The sequence below is a fragment of the Papaver somniferum genome, chromosome 9 (genome assembly GCF_003573695.1).
Source record: "Papaver somniferum cultivar HN1 chromosome 9, ASM357369v1, whole genome shotgun sequence".
NCBI classification, from domain to species: Eukaryota; Viridiplantae; Streptophyta; class Magnoliopsida; order Ranunculales; family Papaveraceae; genus Papaver; species Papaver somniferum.
The window spans coordinates 195,997,675-196,013,224 of record NC_039366.1 but is presented as its reverse complement, the minus strand read 5'-3'; the positions used below and the strand labels follow the sequence as shown (position 1 = coordinate 196,013,224).

At 36.0% G+C, this 15,550-nt stretch overlaps 1 protein-coding gene across 1 annotated transcript; it reads right to left on the bottom strand.

Annotated features, from left to right (window-relative positions):
- Positions 1–9,430: 9,430 nt before the first annotated feature.
- LOC113314066 lies at positions 9,431–12,273 on the bottom strand. The gene is made up of 7 exons (XM_026562842.1): positions 12,188–12,273; positions 11,012–11,354; positions 10,779–10,921; positions 10,527–10,665; positions 10,069–10,430; positions 9,875–9,970; positions 9,431–9,756 (listed from the first exon to the last, which is right to left on the bottom strand). The coding sequence occupies exons 2-5, from the start codon at positions 11,122–11,124 to the stop codon at positions 10,253–10,255; spliced, it is 573 nt and encodes a 190-aa protein (XP_026418627.1). The 5' UTR covers positions 11,125–11,354; positions 12,188–12,273; the 3' UTR covers positions 9,431–9,756; positions 9,875–9,970; positions 10,069–10,252.
- Between the last annotated feature and the right edge of the window lie 3,277 nt (positions 12,274–15,550).

Below are 15,550 nucleotides of genomic sequence, written 5' to 3'. Positions count from 1 at the left end.
TACGATCATATCATAAGTAAGATCGTCGTCCGGTGCATAAAACTTAACATCAAAGGCCTCGAGGCCATGCTTCACTTTGAATGCTTTGAGATCAATATGCTTAAAAGTAACCTTCTTCTTGGCAACCGTGACGCTTCGTATGACCTGGGGAATGTCAGAACCAGCAGCCTTACCCTATGACAGTTTCTTTGGAGGACTCATATCCGAAGCCTTCCTCTTGGTCGTAGTATTCCTTGACAAGTCATCCTTTGTTGCAACAACTTTAGAAGAAGGATCCTTCACCAAGACAGTGGATTGCGAAGCCTTGGGCTTTTGAGAAGCCGCTTCCGTATGAGAAGCTACAAAACAATGAGGTTGAACGTCAATCGGCCCCGAACGCTGACGGGATGGATTAGGAAAAGGACGATTAACAGCATAATGAGAACCTCTAGGCGGATCCCCCTTTTTATGAGTAGAATCCCTAGGACCCGATGACGATGAGGTCTTATGAGTATGAGGATCAGGTTGAGAAGGTTTAGGCGGACCATCCTTCGGCAGAGATTTATCAGGGCTTCTGAACGGAGGATGTCTATAAGGACTAGATGGGGGAGTATTAGAAGGAACACGAGAACGATCAGCCATACCTGCAAGGGGCATAAAGATAAAATGAAGGTCATAATAAAGGTTTAGTGGAGGTTGAACAGAACTCCAACCATTATAACGAAAAAATCTTCATACAAAATATGATGTCATACAAAAAAAACGAATGACAATAACCCTAAATTTCGCGGTAAAGAACAGAGGCAAGTATATATACTATCGTTTGGATTGTTCTTTATCGCGAACCCTGGGATCATTGACCAAGGAGAAACAGAAGAAAAATAAAAAATATTACAGATGCAAGAGAACTACTTACCGGTTATAATGGCAGAAAGAAGATCAGGGAGCAGCCTCAGTGAAAGATAGCAAAGATAATCACGTCATAATGAATAAGGGGCAAAAATCAAATAGCAGCAACAGTTAAGAACAAAAAACAAAATAAGGAAGAGTAGTCTCTCTCAGAAAATAAGAATGAAGATGACAGAGAACGAAGAAGAGAATAATAGGGAACAAAAGTTATTATTCCCTGACCTCTTCCCCTATTTATAACCGCAATAAATGAAAAGAAAACTGCTCCGAAAATCAAGAGGGATTAAATGCTAGGAGTGGGGAACGTTCCCTAAAATCTAGGAGAATTTATGCAAAGAGAAGGAAGCTGTAAAGACAGTTTTCTTCAAAACTTTGACTAACATCGAAGTCATGAAGAAAAGGGGCAAATTATATACACATAATCTGTGATCGAACACGTGTCAAGAAGAAAACACGTGTACTCTATCAACTGAAAGGAGCATCAAGGCACTGATGACACGCTGTGACAACAAAAGGAATGCATCTCCATCATCCGCCACGTAACTATCATCACACAGATCCAACAATGCAAAATCAAGGAGCACGGGATGATACGGCCACTACGAAGCACCATATGAAGACTTATGGGATCACTTTTTACCATCTCAAGAGAGATCCAGATCGAACGGATGAGAGGAAATGAAGCTGTCACACGCGTCAACAGCTGTCTGAGGCATGCAGACTACCCCAACCACCCGCATTGAATGCTACGCACCTAGGGCACGTGTCAACATTTCCATGGAAGAGTCAGGGGAGGATCATCGTATCAATAGGATACCGTTGGAGATCATCGGTACGAAGTAACGACACAAAGACCAAGACAATAAAGATACAGTTGTTACTCAGAAGGCCCCACATACAATCCTTATAAATACCCCTCTCCACTGAGGGAGAGAGATAGAGTCGAGCAATTTTTAGTAAGAGTGAGAGAGAGATTGTAAGAGTAAGTATGAGTTTTATCCTCCCCCTAAATACATAGTGAAACAACAACCCCCGTGTATGTAGGCCTTAGTGTTGAACCACGTAAATCATCGTCTCATGTACATTCCGTACTTTCTATCTTCTATTTTACTTATTATGTTGTTTTATGTTACATATCGTGCATACATCAGTTTTAGTTACTCCCATGTGGCTAGACGAGGACGAGCCCGACGGCTATGAGTATAATAAGTTTCAGACTTATACGTGTTTCATCCTTCTCAATGATCTTTTGAGTAATGCGAATATTGTTTGTGGACAAGAATGTACCATCGTTATTTCTGTGTTCGCAAGTCCAACAATGCAAACCCAAGAGCCCCGCTCATGTAAGCCTCATGACTGACTCCTAGTACGTCCCGAATTATTCAGTGGTGATGATGTGTGTTCCTTATTATGATGAGCACACTCATTATTCAGTCCTAGCAATGTCCCTGACAAGTCTCACTTTTCAAGTCAATGTGCTTCTTATTCTCGTACAAACACGATACACTTATCACACGCATATATACCATCCTTATTTTCAGTTTCATGGGAATGAACATGGCTAAAATTGTTATTGCGATGCTCGGTTGAACCCACAAATTTTTCTATCTCAAGCTTGTTGTCAATGTTAGATGATCAAATTATATCTTAACTTTTAGTCTACTAAGTCAAGTCTTGGACTAGGTTAGAATTTGGTAGTTGAGTATTAGACATCACCCTCGAAGACTGAAGATCGATGAAGACACTTAGAGAACTTTTTCTATCAGGTATGTGAAGACTAAACCATTATATTTACTCACTATCTTACCATTCTATCATTTGCTATTATGTTGTATGACTTCTAGTAGATTTACAAAGAAGAAATTTAGAGTCAAGCTTGTGTTATTAAATACCTCAAAATATGATACAAGCATAGATGTTCTGGAGAGTTACGAATTATCAAGCTCTTTCATGTGATATAAATAAATAAACAATTCTGGGCGGATATAAAACTTGCTACATATTTTTAGATCTGACTTGTCTTGGATTTGATTCGCATGGATCTAACTGAAATCACCCGACTCATATAGAGATGGCTCAATGTGTTTGTTTTCTGAGTCAAATATGACTCAGCTGACTCGAAAATATTCGTATCACTGGCTTGGTCCCATGAATTAGCATTCGAGCCAGGGATGAAATATGTTATCTGAGTCATGTTTCAAGTTAGATTTGACTCTAGCTAAAAAACAAACGGTCTAACATCTGAGTCAGATCCACATGCTAAGTCAGTAAGAAAAACTATCAGATTGGTGAAACACTCAAAACTCTACTGGAAAATTTCTTGTTTTCCTTTTCACCGTAAAAAATACCCTTATGGAACAATGGATGGCTACAGAATCACCAAAAAATCATCACTTATAGGTAAAATTTCTCCAAAAATTCCTTCTAAGTCAAGTAAGAATATTTTGTGGGTCTCTTTCTTTTCGTGTTTTTTTAATTTTTGAATGTCATTTTTTCTGTTAGTTGTAGTTTCAAATGTTTCAATAGCTACAAGAAGAGAAAGAAATGCAACAATTGCGAGCCTTCTTGAAGATACTACCATCATTATAGCTTCGAAGTTATCAGCCAAATCGATCTCTCGTTATAATGTTGGCATGAATTGTTTAAAAACCCTAAGTTTATTAAGATGCACCTTCACCGTGCTAAGCAAAACAGAAAATTCAGTGTCGTACTTGATACATGTTCCATAGATTTTGATGTTCAAACTAATCTATGCTCAGCGCGTCACGGGGAGGCACAAGCAGGATGTATTGCTCAGTGCATCGATTTGGAACTTCCGTCAATGAATTTCAGTGCTTTTGCCCGTTGATATCTTGAACAGCTCCAACTCCGCTTGAGAGGATTCTTGAGAATGTGTCGTTGTTTTTTGATTGGTTAATGCCTCCTGATTTATATCACCTAATATGGATATGGTTCCTTATGGTGTTTGCATCATGTTAATTTAAATGGTATTTGTACGGATTTTGTACAATATAAATGGTTATGGAAAGTGGAAAGAGCAAGAATTGCAAGGCTGCTATATCTTCTTCGTCACGTCGAGGAAAGATCCATGCCTCGAAATAGATTCACGGCTAAAGATACGAAAAACAGAGCAGTTTTAGGTTCATCATATTTTAAGAACTGTAAGTGTGATACTGCAGAACTCTTTGGATAACACAAAAGCTTGATCACAAATGTATTGATGCGATAAAATTCTCAAAGAATTTGCTCTATTTTCAGTTTATAAAATCATAATAGATTTAAACTCTTAATTTAGTGTGATTTTATATACATTTGGGTGTACTGTAGGATTTCCTGCAGTTACAGACTTACATGAAATATTCATAGTGATGTGGAAGACTCCATCAGGCTTGTTTCTCAACCTCGCCAGGGATGTTTATTCTCTCTAAATTATGTAATTCAGCTACTCTTGCTCTGAAAGAAATGTAACCGATTGGAGACACTGGATGGAGGTGGGTCTGGTGTTCTAAACTATACCTCAAAGAAGAAAAAGAAAGAACAAGAACTAGATAACAGTGTTCTTGTTATATTAGCAGAGCTGTTGAGATCACTTTATTTAATGCACACTACCAAATGGCATTCACGTGTTGAAAGGAATGCTCTAAGATGTTAAAGATCCTGAAAGTGATGAAGATTAGAAGGATTTTGATTGATAATAGAGTGGGAAACTAATAGTTTCTACTCACTCTATTTTCTTTTGATTTCTTTCTTCATAATGATTTATCTCTATACACATGGTCAATATAAGACCATAGAGATAAGATGACACGTGGACATCTATTGTCCATACAATTCTACTACTACTTTTATTCTTACAGTCTTATTACATTAACACTCAACAGTCTCCTCCTTAATGTGATGTTCTACAACTCCTAGTAATTCTCGAAAATTTTAAAACTTGCATTTGGGAAGTGCCTTGGTGAATATGTTCGCCAATTGGTCTTCCGTCTTGCAATACTTGAGTTCTATCTCACCATCTTCAACCGCTTATCGAATGAAGTGATACTTGAGTTTGATGTGCCTTGCTCTACAATGCTCAACCGATTTTTTGGAAATAGCAATTGCGGATTTGTTTTCACAAAAAATTTCGGTGCACGCTTCTTGTTTGTCTTGAATATCTTCCATGATTCTTCTTAGCCATACAACATGAGATGTAGCTATTGATGCCGAAATGTAATCCGCTTAGGCCGTGGATGGAGCTATGGTTTCTTGCTTCTTCGATGCCCATGTAAATGTACCCGAACCAATAGAAAAATCATACCCTGATGTACTCTTCATGTCATCAATACACCCTCCCAAGTCGCTATCATAATAGCCAACTAATTTGACATCCAAATTTCTTGAATACATGATTCCAAAATTCATTGTTCCTTGTATGTACCTCAACAACCTCTTTGCCACGCTAAGATGTAAATGACTAGGTGAACTCATGAACCTAGAAAGCATACTTGAAGCAAACATGATGTCGGGTCTTGTATGTGTAAGATACAACAAGTTTCCAATAAGTCCTCTATAGTAAGTCTCATCAACTTTTCTTCCTCCATCATCTTTCTTGAGTTTCTCATTCACTACAAGTGGTGCATATGTGGGTTACAACCAAGCATACCAAATTTCTTCAACACCTTTTCGGCATACTCGCTTTGAGAAATAAACACTCCATCTTCACTTTGATGAACTTTTATACCAAGGAAGTACTTGAGCAAACCCATGTCACTCATATCATATTTAATCATCATTTCTCTTTTGAATTTTTCAATCATATGAGCATCATTACTCGTAAAGATAAGATCATCAACATACAAGGCAACGATGAGAATGGACGTACCTTTTGTCTTCACATATAGTGTAGGCTCACTCTTGCTTTTGTTGAATTTTTGAATTTTGAAGTATCCATCTATCTCACTATACCAAGCTCTTAGTGCTTGTTTGAGGCCATACAAAGCTTTCTTCAACTTGTATACTTTGTCCTCTTCTCCTTCAATCACAAAACCTTGTGGTTATTCTACATAGATCTCTTCATGGAGTTTTCCATTCAAAAATACCGATTTTACATCAAGTTGGTAAAGTAACCAACCTTTTTGGGAAGCCATAGCAATCACGCTCTAACGGTGTCAAGACGAGCAACCAGTGCAAAATTTTCATTGAGTCGATGTCGGGTTGTTGTGAATATCCCTTTTCCACCAACCTTGCTTTGTACCTTTGAACTGATCCATTCGCATTGTACTTCACCTGGTAGATCCACTTCACACCAATAACTTCTTTTCACTAGGCCTTGCTACTTTTTCCCATGTATCGTTATCATTTATGACAACAACTTCTTCTTCCATGACTTTTATCCACACCGGTTCTTTTGATGCTTCTTCAAAATTTTCCGGTTCAACCGTATAATAGTTGTATCTTTCATACACTTCACTCAACCTATGCATCTTCTTTGGTGCCGATGGTGGTGATGTTGATGCATTAGTACTTGGAGATGTTCTAAACCTTGCATTTGAGGGTATTTGAGGTAGTTCTCCACCTTCTTCTTCACCTTCTCCAACTTCATTTGTTGCTGAATTTTCTTGTTCATCATCAATAATAATGGTTCTCTTCCCAATTTTAGCTTCTTCTCAATTCCATGAAGCATCTTCATCGAACAAGACATCACGGCTTGTAATCATTGTGTTGTTTTTCAAGTTAAACAACCTATAACCTATGGATTGGAGGTTATAGCCAAGAAATATACATTTCTCACTTGATTCATCAAGCTTTGTTCTCTTAACCTTTGTAATTTGAGAATAACACACACTACCAAAAACTTTGAGATGTCTTACCGGTGGCTTTCTCCCACTCCATGCTTCAAAAGGAATTTTGTCCCATACGGCTTTTGTTGGACACCTATTAAAAAAGTAGACGGTGGTGTTAACAGCTTCGGCCCAAAACTCTCTAGGCATACCCTTCATGAAGCATGGACTTCGCCATCTCCATCACGGTTTGGTTCTTTCTCTCGGAAACACCATTTTGTTGAGAAGTATAACCCACGGTTAGTTGCCTTTCCAAGCCTTCATCTTCACAAAATTTATCAAACTCTTTGTTGTTGTACTCTTTGCCTCTATTCACTTCTTAAAACTTTCATGTAGTGGCCACTTTGCTTTTCAACAAGGCTCTTTAACTTCTTGAAGATGCTAAAAACTTCGGACTTTTGTTTCATGAAGTAGACCCAATTCATACGAGTAAAGTCATCAATGAATACAATGAAGTATCTATTACCTCCATGAGTTGGTGTCTTTATTGGTCCAGCCACATCGGTATGTACCAAACCAAGAAGTTCTTTTGCTCTCCATGCTACATTTTTTGGGAATGGTTGGCGATGTTGCTTCTCAATTGCACAACCTTCACATACTCCGTCCTTGTGGTTAATATGTTGTGGAAGTCTTTGCACCATGTTCTTGTTGGAAAGCACCTTGAGACTATTGAAATTCAAATGCCCAAGTCTTTTATGCCATGACCATGTTTCATCAATGGTTTCCATCCTCAATGCAACATTTCTTTGCTTTTCAAACACAATTGGAAAGCTTCTATTTTTCTCCATCTTGATACTCTTCATGACTTGTCTCTTGTTGTTGTGCTTCTTGTCATAAATGGTACAATATCCATCTTCAAAATGGACCGCGTACCCAAGTTCCACAAGTTGTCCAACACTAAGAAAATTTTGTGCCAAGTCCGGAACATATAACACATCTCTAATGTATTTTGGTTCATTGATAGTTTTCACACAAATGGTGCCTCTTCCGTTAGATTGAACCATATTTCCATCACCCATCTTCACTACAGAGTTTATGGATATATCCATATCAACAAACAAGCTTTTTTCACCGGACATATGAGTTGTGCATCCACTATCCACAAACCAAACTTCACTTTTGGAAGTTACCACAGGCACTTTGACAAGCATAAAACAAATTTTGTTTATCCTTTTTTTCTTCGGCTCTACCGGCTTGTTCTTCATCTTCTTTGTATCTACAATCTTTCTCCAAATGCCCATACTTTCTGCAATTGCGACATTGTGGTTTACCTTTGTTCCAACAATTCTTCTCCAAGTGACCATTCTTCTTGCAAAAATTGCATCTTGGTACTTGAGACGAATCACTCTTTGTATAGTTGTTGGAATTAGCTCCTCCTTTCTTCCATTTTCCTTTTCCTTTGAAGTTTGATGTTGATTCACCCTTGTACTCATTTTTATCTATTGTTGAATTTTTTGAATCCAAGTTGAATTTTGATTGAAATGCACTCTCAGTTGACTTTTCAGAGTGTGTTAACAACCTTTGCTCATACACCTTCAAAGATGCCCATAGTTCTTGGGACTTCAATGTAGAAAAATCTTTAGTCTCTTCCAAAACCGCCACAATGATTTCAAATTTTTCCGGCAAGCACATCAATATCTTCGCACAATTCTTCTTTCCTCCATCTTCTCACCACACATCATCATATTATTAACAACTTCAACTACTCTGGATGAAAAATCATTTAAACATTCATTCTCATTCATTCTAAGATTCTCAAAATCTCTTTTATATGAATGTAATTTTAACTCTCTTACCTTCTTATTGCCTCCACACTCTTGTTGTAGAACATCTCAAGCTTCTTTAGCGTTATAAGAATGGATTACTCTTGGTAGAATGGTGTCTCCAACTCCTTGTTGGATGTACATGGATGCTTTTGCATTCTTCCTCCTACTCTCCTTAAGTAAATCCTTTTGGTCTTGGTCTAAGTTCGATGTATCTTCAATTTCATCATACCCATCTTTAACAATCTCCCACACTTCTTGAGACATGAACAAGCTTTCATTTAAATTGCCCAAAAATCATAATTTTCTCCATAAAAAAGTGGTATAGAAGGTTGTTGAATGTATTGATTTGAGTAGCTACTACTTGCCATTGATTTGGTTGATGATTGATTGAAGAAATTGGGTTTTTTCTTTTCTAGATCTAGATTTTAAAAACTTTGAATATTGCTGATTTTTGAAATTTAATGGGTAGAAATTGATTTTTTCCACTCAACGAGATCAAATCTAATAGATCTAAGCTCTGATACCAGTTATTAGATGTTTGGTTGAATTTATGATGATGGTTAGAAGGATTTTGATTGATAATGGAGTGGGAAACTAATATTTTCTACTCACTCTATTTTCTTTTAATTTCTTTCTTCATAATGATTTATCTCTCTACACATAACCACCGTAGAGATAAGATGACATGTGGACATCTATTATCCATACAATTCTACTACTACTTATATTCTTACACTCCTGATACATTTAAACATTACATTAACAATCAACAAAAAACATAATCATGGTTATGCAACAATATTAACTTGTTTCTCTTCTAAAGAAGGGATTAATGAAGTGTACGTTATATCTCATTGAATTCGTTGCTAAGTATATGGCCATAATATACTCTTTCCTTGGGATTTGGTGATGTCGGTTCGCTAGGACATACTTTAGATCAGTTACTTGGCATGCTTCATGAAAATATACGCAAACATACACTACTGGATAATACTTGAACATAAGCAGGTATATAGATATCTTTGAAATATTTACTTATCAGGCCAGTCTTTGATGAGATGGACCCTTGGCAACAATTCCAACTTTGAAAAGAAATGTTCCTATTCTTGCCCGTCACATAATCAGCTCTACTAAAAGTCTCTATCACATTTGTCATATCAGAGACAGATGACGAAAAAATTGCCACTGACAGTTAACCTAGACTTGAGACATAGACAACAAAAAACTGACAGTTAACCTACACTTCAGTATCCACCCTAAGCACTTCTTCCACAAGGGCCCTACAATTAAATGAAAATGAAAACAAATATTAAACCCAAAAAAACAAAAATGAAACAAAAAATAAACCAAAAAATAAAAAAGTGAACATGAAATAAACAAATGAAAATGAGTACTTACATAGACTTCGAATAAGTAAGGAACCTACTTCGGCAAATTTTCCTTCAGAAATTTGCCAAATTCATATCTGTAAACAGCATCTTCCATAGATTTTATCTGATTTGGTTAAAATAGTATTAGTAACTCATTATAAGTGTTAAACTAAAAAAAAAAACAAATCTATAACTTGACATGCAAAAGTAACACCCACTCACATTGTCATTGATGTGTACCATCGCACCACGTAAAAAACAAACAAGGTGATAAACTTCTGTTGTGTAGTGCCAATGTCTTTCAGAATATGAATTGCGTATGGGATGCCACGACGCCCTATTCATTATGGACTTCCAGTTATGCAAGTCGGTACCGGCCCTTCTATTATCCAGCTGAAGATCATCCTCAGAGAATTCTATGGCTCTTTAAAGAATAACGTTGAAATCTGCCTTTACCATGCATCTGGTTGTAGACAGTTTCAACATAAGTTGCATACTGTTCATCATTCAGAAAGAGTGGATGCATAAGCAATCCACACTCTCTGCAATTTCCACTAGCATCCTTCCCAGCCAAAGGGGCAGCACTAACAAAAAAAAAAGCACAAAAAGAAATCAGCATAACTATGATCTTTACAAACTCCCATGTAAGTAATACAAAACGACTAAGCTTAAGACATTACCAATTATTCCTCAAACATGTCATAAATGAATTAAAATCGGGATTCTCATGCACGATATCTGGTCTGCCAAAGGTCAGTTGATCTTTAATGATATCATGAAGTCCCATTAGTTCCGCAGTCTTCCCCCATGCCTTTCCAACTGAATTGACAAGAATAGGCATTAATAAGTGAAGATATATGTCAACTGTGACCAAATTAGCAATATAAGTTAATGGGATTGTAAATTAATTTAATTTATATATTAAAACATACCAGGGGCAGCAGACAACATACAGTCGATGATCTTAGGCCTTAAAAATGTTGGATCGTCATCTAAAAACACAATCATCTCGGTAGTCAATTCTCGTACCCAAAGACCTTGTTCGATGCAGTAGATTACACCTTCCAATAGATTTCTGTCAACATGCCAAAGATGATGATAAGAGAGATAAATAGTACAAACTAGAGTTTGCAGTGAAAGATGAACTATAACAAAAACCACTTACCTAAGCATTATTAGACGATCCGCTTCCAGCTTATAAAATTTGCATACACCATCCAATTCCCAAACCTTACGAGGCCCCAAAATTTCTAACACATCTTTAAGGTCATCCTCCATCCTTGATGAATACAGTAAGGTCTTTCTCCATTTTCATTAGAAAATAAAACGCCTAGCACACAGTTATGTGGACACTTGACATGTTTCTTAGCCCTCCCGTCATTGAGAACTTTGCCACACCTCAAACCGTTCTCCACTGCTTCATTAGCCCGAACCAATATGAACTGTTGACCAACATCCTCTAACTGTTCTAATGATTCCAAGCGTGGTACAGCAGAAGCCATATGAACCTGGTATCAAGAAGATGATGTAAGAGAAGTACTATGCAGGATAACATGGGTATACTTTTACAATACTCGCATCAAATTTTAAGAGGATCAAGATTAACAAGTACATCAAAATGGTTCCAGACTTCAGATTTCGCCCTTTTACTAGCAATGGGCATTACAACTCGATCAAGCGAGAAAGTAAGCAATTCAAAACATGTTTTAAGTATACTTCTTACAAGCAATAACAAATTCAAATGAACTTAAACACTAATTAATTGAAAACACCCAATCTAACCTGGATTACAGACTAATAGGTAACATATACAGAGTAATACGTAACATATAAACAATTACAGACTAATACGTAACATATAAACAACATGCAAAACTATCAATCTAACCTGGATTCAAACCATAAGCAAATAAACTTAATGATCCACCATCCCCAACAACAACTAGCACATGAATAGTATTGAAAATCTCTACTCTATAGCATCAATAGACAGAAAATGTCCAAATCTATTCATACTGAATCAAAAATTTCAAGAACCAAAACAAAACCCACTATCAAAATATACTTGAAACCCTAACTCTATATCTTCAATAGACTTGAAAACACCCAAATCTCCGCATACAAATGTACTTTTGGACAGAAAACACCCATATCAGATATAAACATCCAATCGCCAACAATAAAAGTCATGAGATAAAGCAATCCAGAAAAAAATAAGCATAAACCTAAGAAAAAAATTAACAATTCACGATTTTCTCAAGCATACAACAAATCCTGGAACTCGTCCATAACAAGATAAAACAAATCCTAGAAAAAATATAGAAACTAGGTCAGAAACAACCTGTTGCTTCACTTCTTCGCTCCACCACTTTCAGGGCAGCCGTAAACTAGGTTAGAGGTCTGAACTGGGTTGGCGGATAGTATATACCATCAGCAAAACACTGGAAAGCCCCTTCATATTTTTAAATACCCACATTTACCCTAGAGAGGTTGACTTGACCTGAGTGGGTCTTGTGCTGACATGGAAGGGTGACGGCTTTGCACCCTCAACTGTGTGCTTTAGCGATGCTCTTGAACGGGCGAGGGGCAATAATGCTGTATATACCGGGGCTGCTATCCCATGAAGTATCCGGCTAGAGACAAATGTTGTTGGATCCTTGGATGGGTAAAAACCACCCACCTATATTTCCTCTGGTGGGCCAGGAACTGTTTCACTCGGAATTTAGTCTAGGGATAATCCGGGAACGTAGCAGTACTCGGTGAGGGGACTAAATAGTTTTTTAAAAGTGAAAAATACTAGAACCACCCTATTATATGGGTTCAATATTTTGAAGCCCCACCAAATGGATCATATATTATCAACTCCATATTTTCATAAAATGATACTACTATGCCCAAAATATCAATATTTCTTCAGATCTGGCCCATAATTAATTGTTATGAATTTTTATAATGACGACACTACCCTTTTGTATTTATACCAGAGGAATATCATAATATATTTTCATTTCTCTATTATCTTTCTCTCTCTTCTCCGTTCTCTTTCTCTCCCGGCTCTCGGCTTCAGTGAATTCAGATCGATGATGAAGAAGAAGAATCGATTTAATTCAATAGATTTTACATCTGATAATCAGTTAATCTACAAATCTAAATCACTTATTCAATCAATTTCGTTTGAATCTAGGTATCAGCTGGTTCTAAGCTGCATTAGGTTAGGTTTTCATTCGTTCAACTAGTTTGTTTTCTAAAGAATTTGAATCGATTTGAAGCTGATTCGAAGCTGCATCAGGTTAGTTTTTCGTCATTCTTGATTTTCTTAGTTCGATTAGGTTTTGATATTTTTTTTTTGATAAACTCGATTCAGATCTGCGAAGAAGAACAATTTGTTTTTTCTTGAATTAATCGAACATCATCGTCGTAGTTTTAACCTTAATTACTTGTTGTGCAGGTTCAATAATGGGAATGAAGATGATCTTTAACAGTAGCAGAAATGAAATCGTCGCCATTTATTTCATCTTTGAAGATTCCAGATAGGAATAAGCGGTATTACTTTTCTTCTGATTGTAATATATTTCTTTCGATTTAGTTTTTGTTTGTTATGGGAGTTGATCTACTATGGTTTGATGTCTAGGGTTTAGAAGAACTGGTAGATTGGTTGCTTGAGTTGCACTGTAGAGAGATGAATAGATGATGTTGAACTTGTTGTTGTTTAAGATGAGAATGCTGCATAATCTCTTGTTGTTTTTTAGAGCAAGGTATGATTTGTTGTTTTTCTTATTTTTATACTATATAGAGGTATCTGAAAGCTAGGGTGAAAGTTTCCAATTATTTAATTTGTTCAATTTTAATCCAGGACACCACCAGATTGTAGTCATTTGTTGCAGGCGATATGCTATTGCAGGTAATTTAAATTTTGGAATTAGTGTGGTTTTCTATTTGGAGTGTGAAAGATGCCATCTAGAATTCCTATGCCTCTCATGTTGTACCTTTATTTGCTTATATATTTGTTGTTAGAGGGGACAGAACTTTACTACTAGTATTCGAATGAAAACATGCTAGCTAGCTAAAAAAATTTATTTTATTTGAGATCGTGTCATTTGAAAGCAGGTACATGAAATGGATAGGTAGTGGCGGTGCATACATTTGTGTTTGACTTAGTTTTTAAGATACCATATTTAGAACTGGTTGGTATAGATAGGTCATGTCCTATTAGAAATGATATGACTTGTGAAATGATTATGCTTATATCAAATAATGACCTGAAACTCAGAATGGGACTTTGATTTTGATTTAAAGGTTAGTTAACCATTTTATCATTTCATAACATTTGTGGAGCAAAAATGAACAGTATTATGCATTGAAGTTGGATTTTTCGGTGTGAGCTTCCTAATACTACATTATTTTGGTATCTAACTAGTGTTTGTTAAAAACGCATATATGATAATTAGACTGTCAGACTAGTGAAATGGAAATATCTTCCCACTCTAAGGTCTGTGCTAGCTTCTAACTTAATAAACACTAAATGATGATTTTATAATGGAGTCATATTTTGTTATGGAAAAGAAGGTTCTCTGTATAGTGGAAATTTAATATGATTCTAATTAATCTCTCGTTGCATTATGTTATAGTCCGATAAAGTTTTTCCGATACTTCGCGGTTGTTAGATAGTCAAATCTTAAGTTTTGTTGTCAATATTTGGCTTTCTTTCTTTCTTTAATTAAAGTTTGTTTTGAAGTTTCTATTTAAATCATGCATCTAGTATCCTGCAAGTGAACTATGCAGATGACGAATTGGAAAAACTAGGTATGATAATTATTCATATGTGTATTTATGTTTTTCGTCCTTCCAGTGGATTCTCCTAATATGCCCGGTCCAATTTTGAGTTCCAAAATTAGCTTTTTAGTTTGTGTACTTATAAGGATGAAATTAGCCTTTTACTTTGTGTATAATAAGATCTTATTTCAACTCTACAGCAAAAGTTGGGTCGATTTGCGAAACGAAAGAAACTGTTACATTAAAACAGTGATCTTTAGGATGCTATCAATTCCCTGCATTTTTCTGTTCACTATAGATGCTTTGAACTAGTACTAGTATAATAATTTATTAGTTGTGGCATAGTACAATGAATATTACTGTGAAATGTACATTACTGTATTTTGGTTTACTTTTATGACAAGACGAGCGCAGCATGTTTGAGAAATTAGATCCAACAAAAAAAAATTGTTTCAATGCCTGGATATGTTAAATAGGTGCTAAAGAAACAATATTGTTGTCTAGTAGATATATTTTGTGCTTTAACGTTTATAGATATATGAGTTTTTTTGATAACGGATGTGTAACTGCTGATTACACATTTATTCTCTTTACATGATTCTGGTTCATCGATGTCTATGTTTTCTCAATGTTGGTTTGTTGGTGTCTTCACACAATGTTTTATTAATTAACTGTGGAAGATAGAAATCCTATAAACTAAATTAATCATATGCATGTGTAACTTAAAGTTACACAAGTCAGATGCATGTGTATCTCCTAATTACACATGTTATATTCATGTGTAACTCTCAGTTACACAAGTTAGCTGGTGCGTAACTAAATCTGAAGTTTATGTATAAATCTGATTTTCAGTGTTTGTAGAGTTCAATGAAAAGCGTATTTCACTTTGATTGTTTGATTGTTCTTGTAATGTTATTGATTGATTCTTTTT

Excerpts from the sequence above, each read along its gene's own strand:
- LOC113314066 (XM_026562842.1), bottom strand. The coding sequence starts at position 11,124 with ATGGAGGATGACCTTAAAGATGTGTTAGAAATTTTGGGGCCTCGTAAG. Across the intron at positions 10,922-11,011 it reads GATCGTCTAATAATGCTTAG|AAATCTATTGGAAGGTGTAA; the intron begins GTAAGTGGTTTT and ends GCATGTTGACAG. Across the intron at positions 10,431-10,526 it reads ACATGTTTGAGGAATAATTG|TGCTGCCCCTTTGGCTGGGA; the intron begins GTAATGTCTTAA and ends TTTTTTTGTTAG.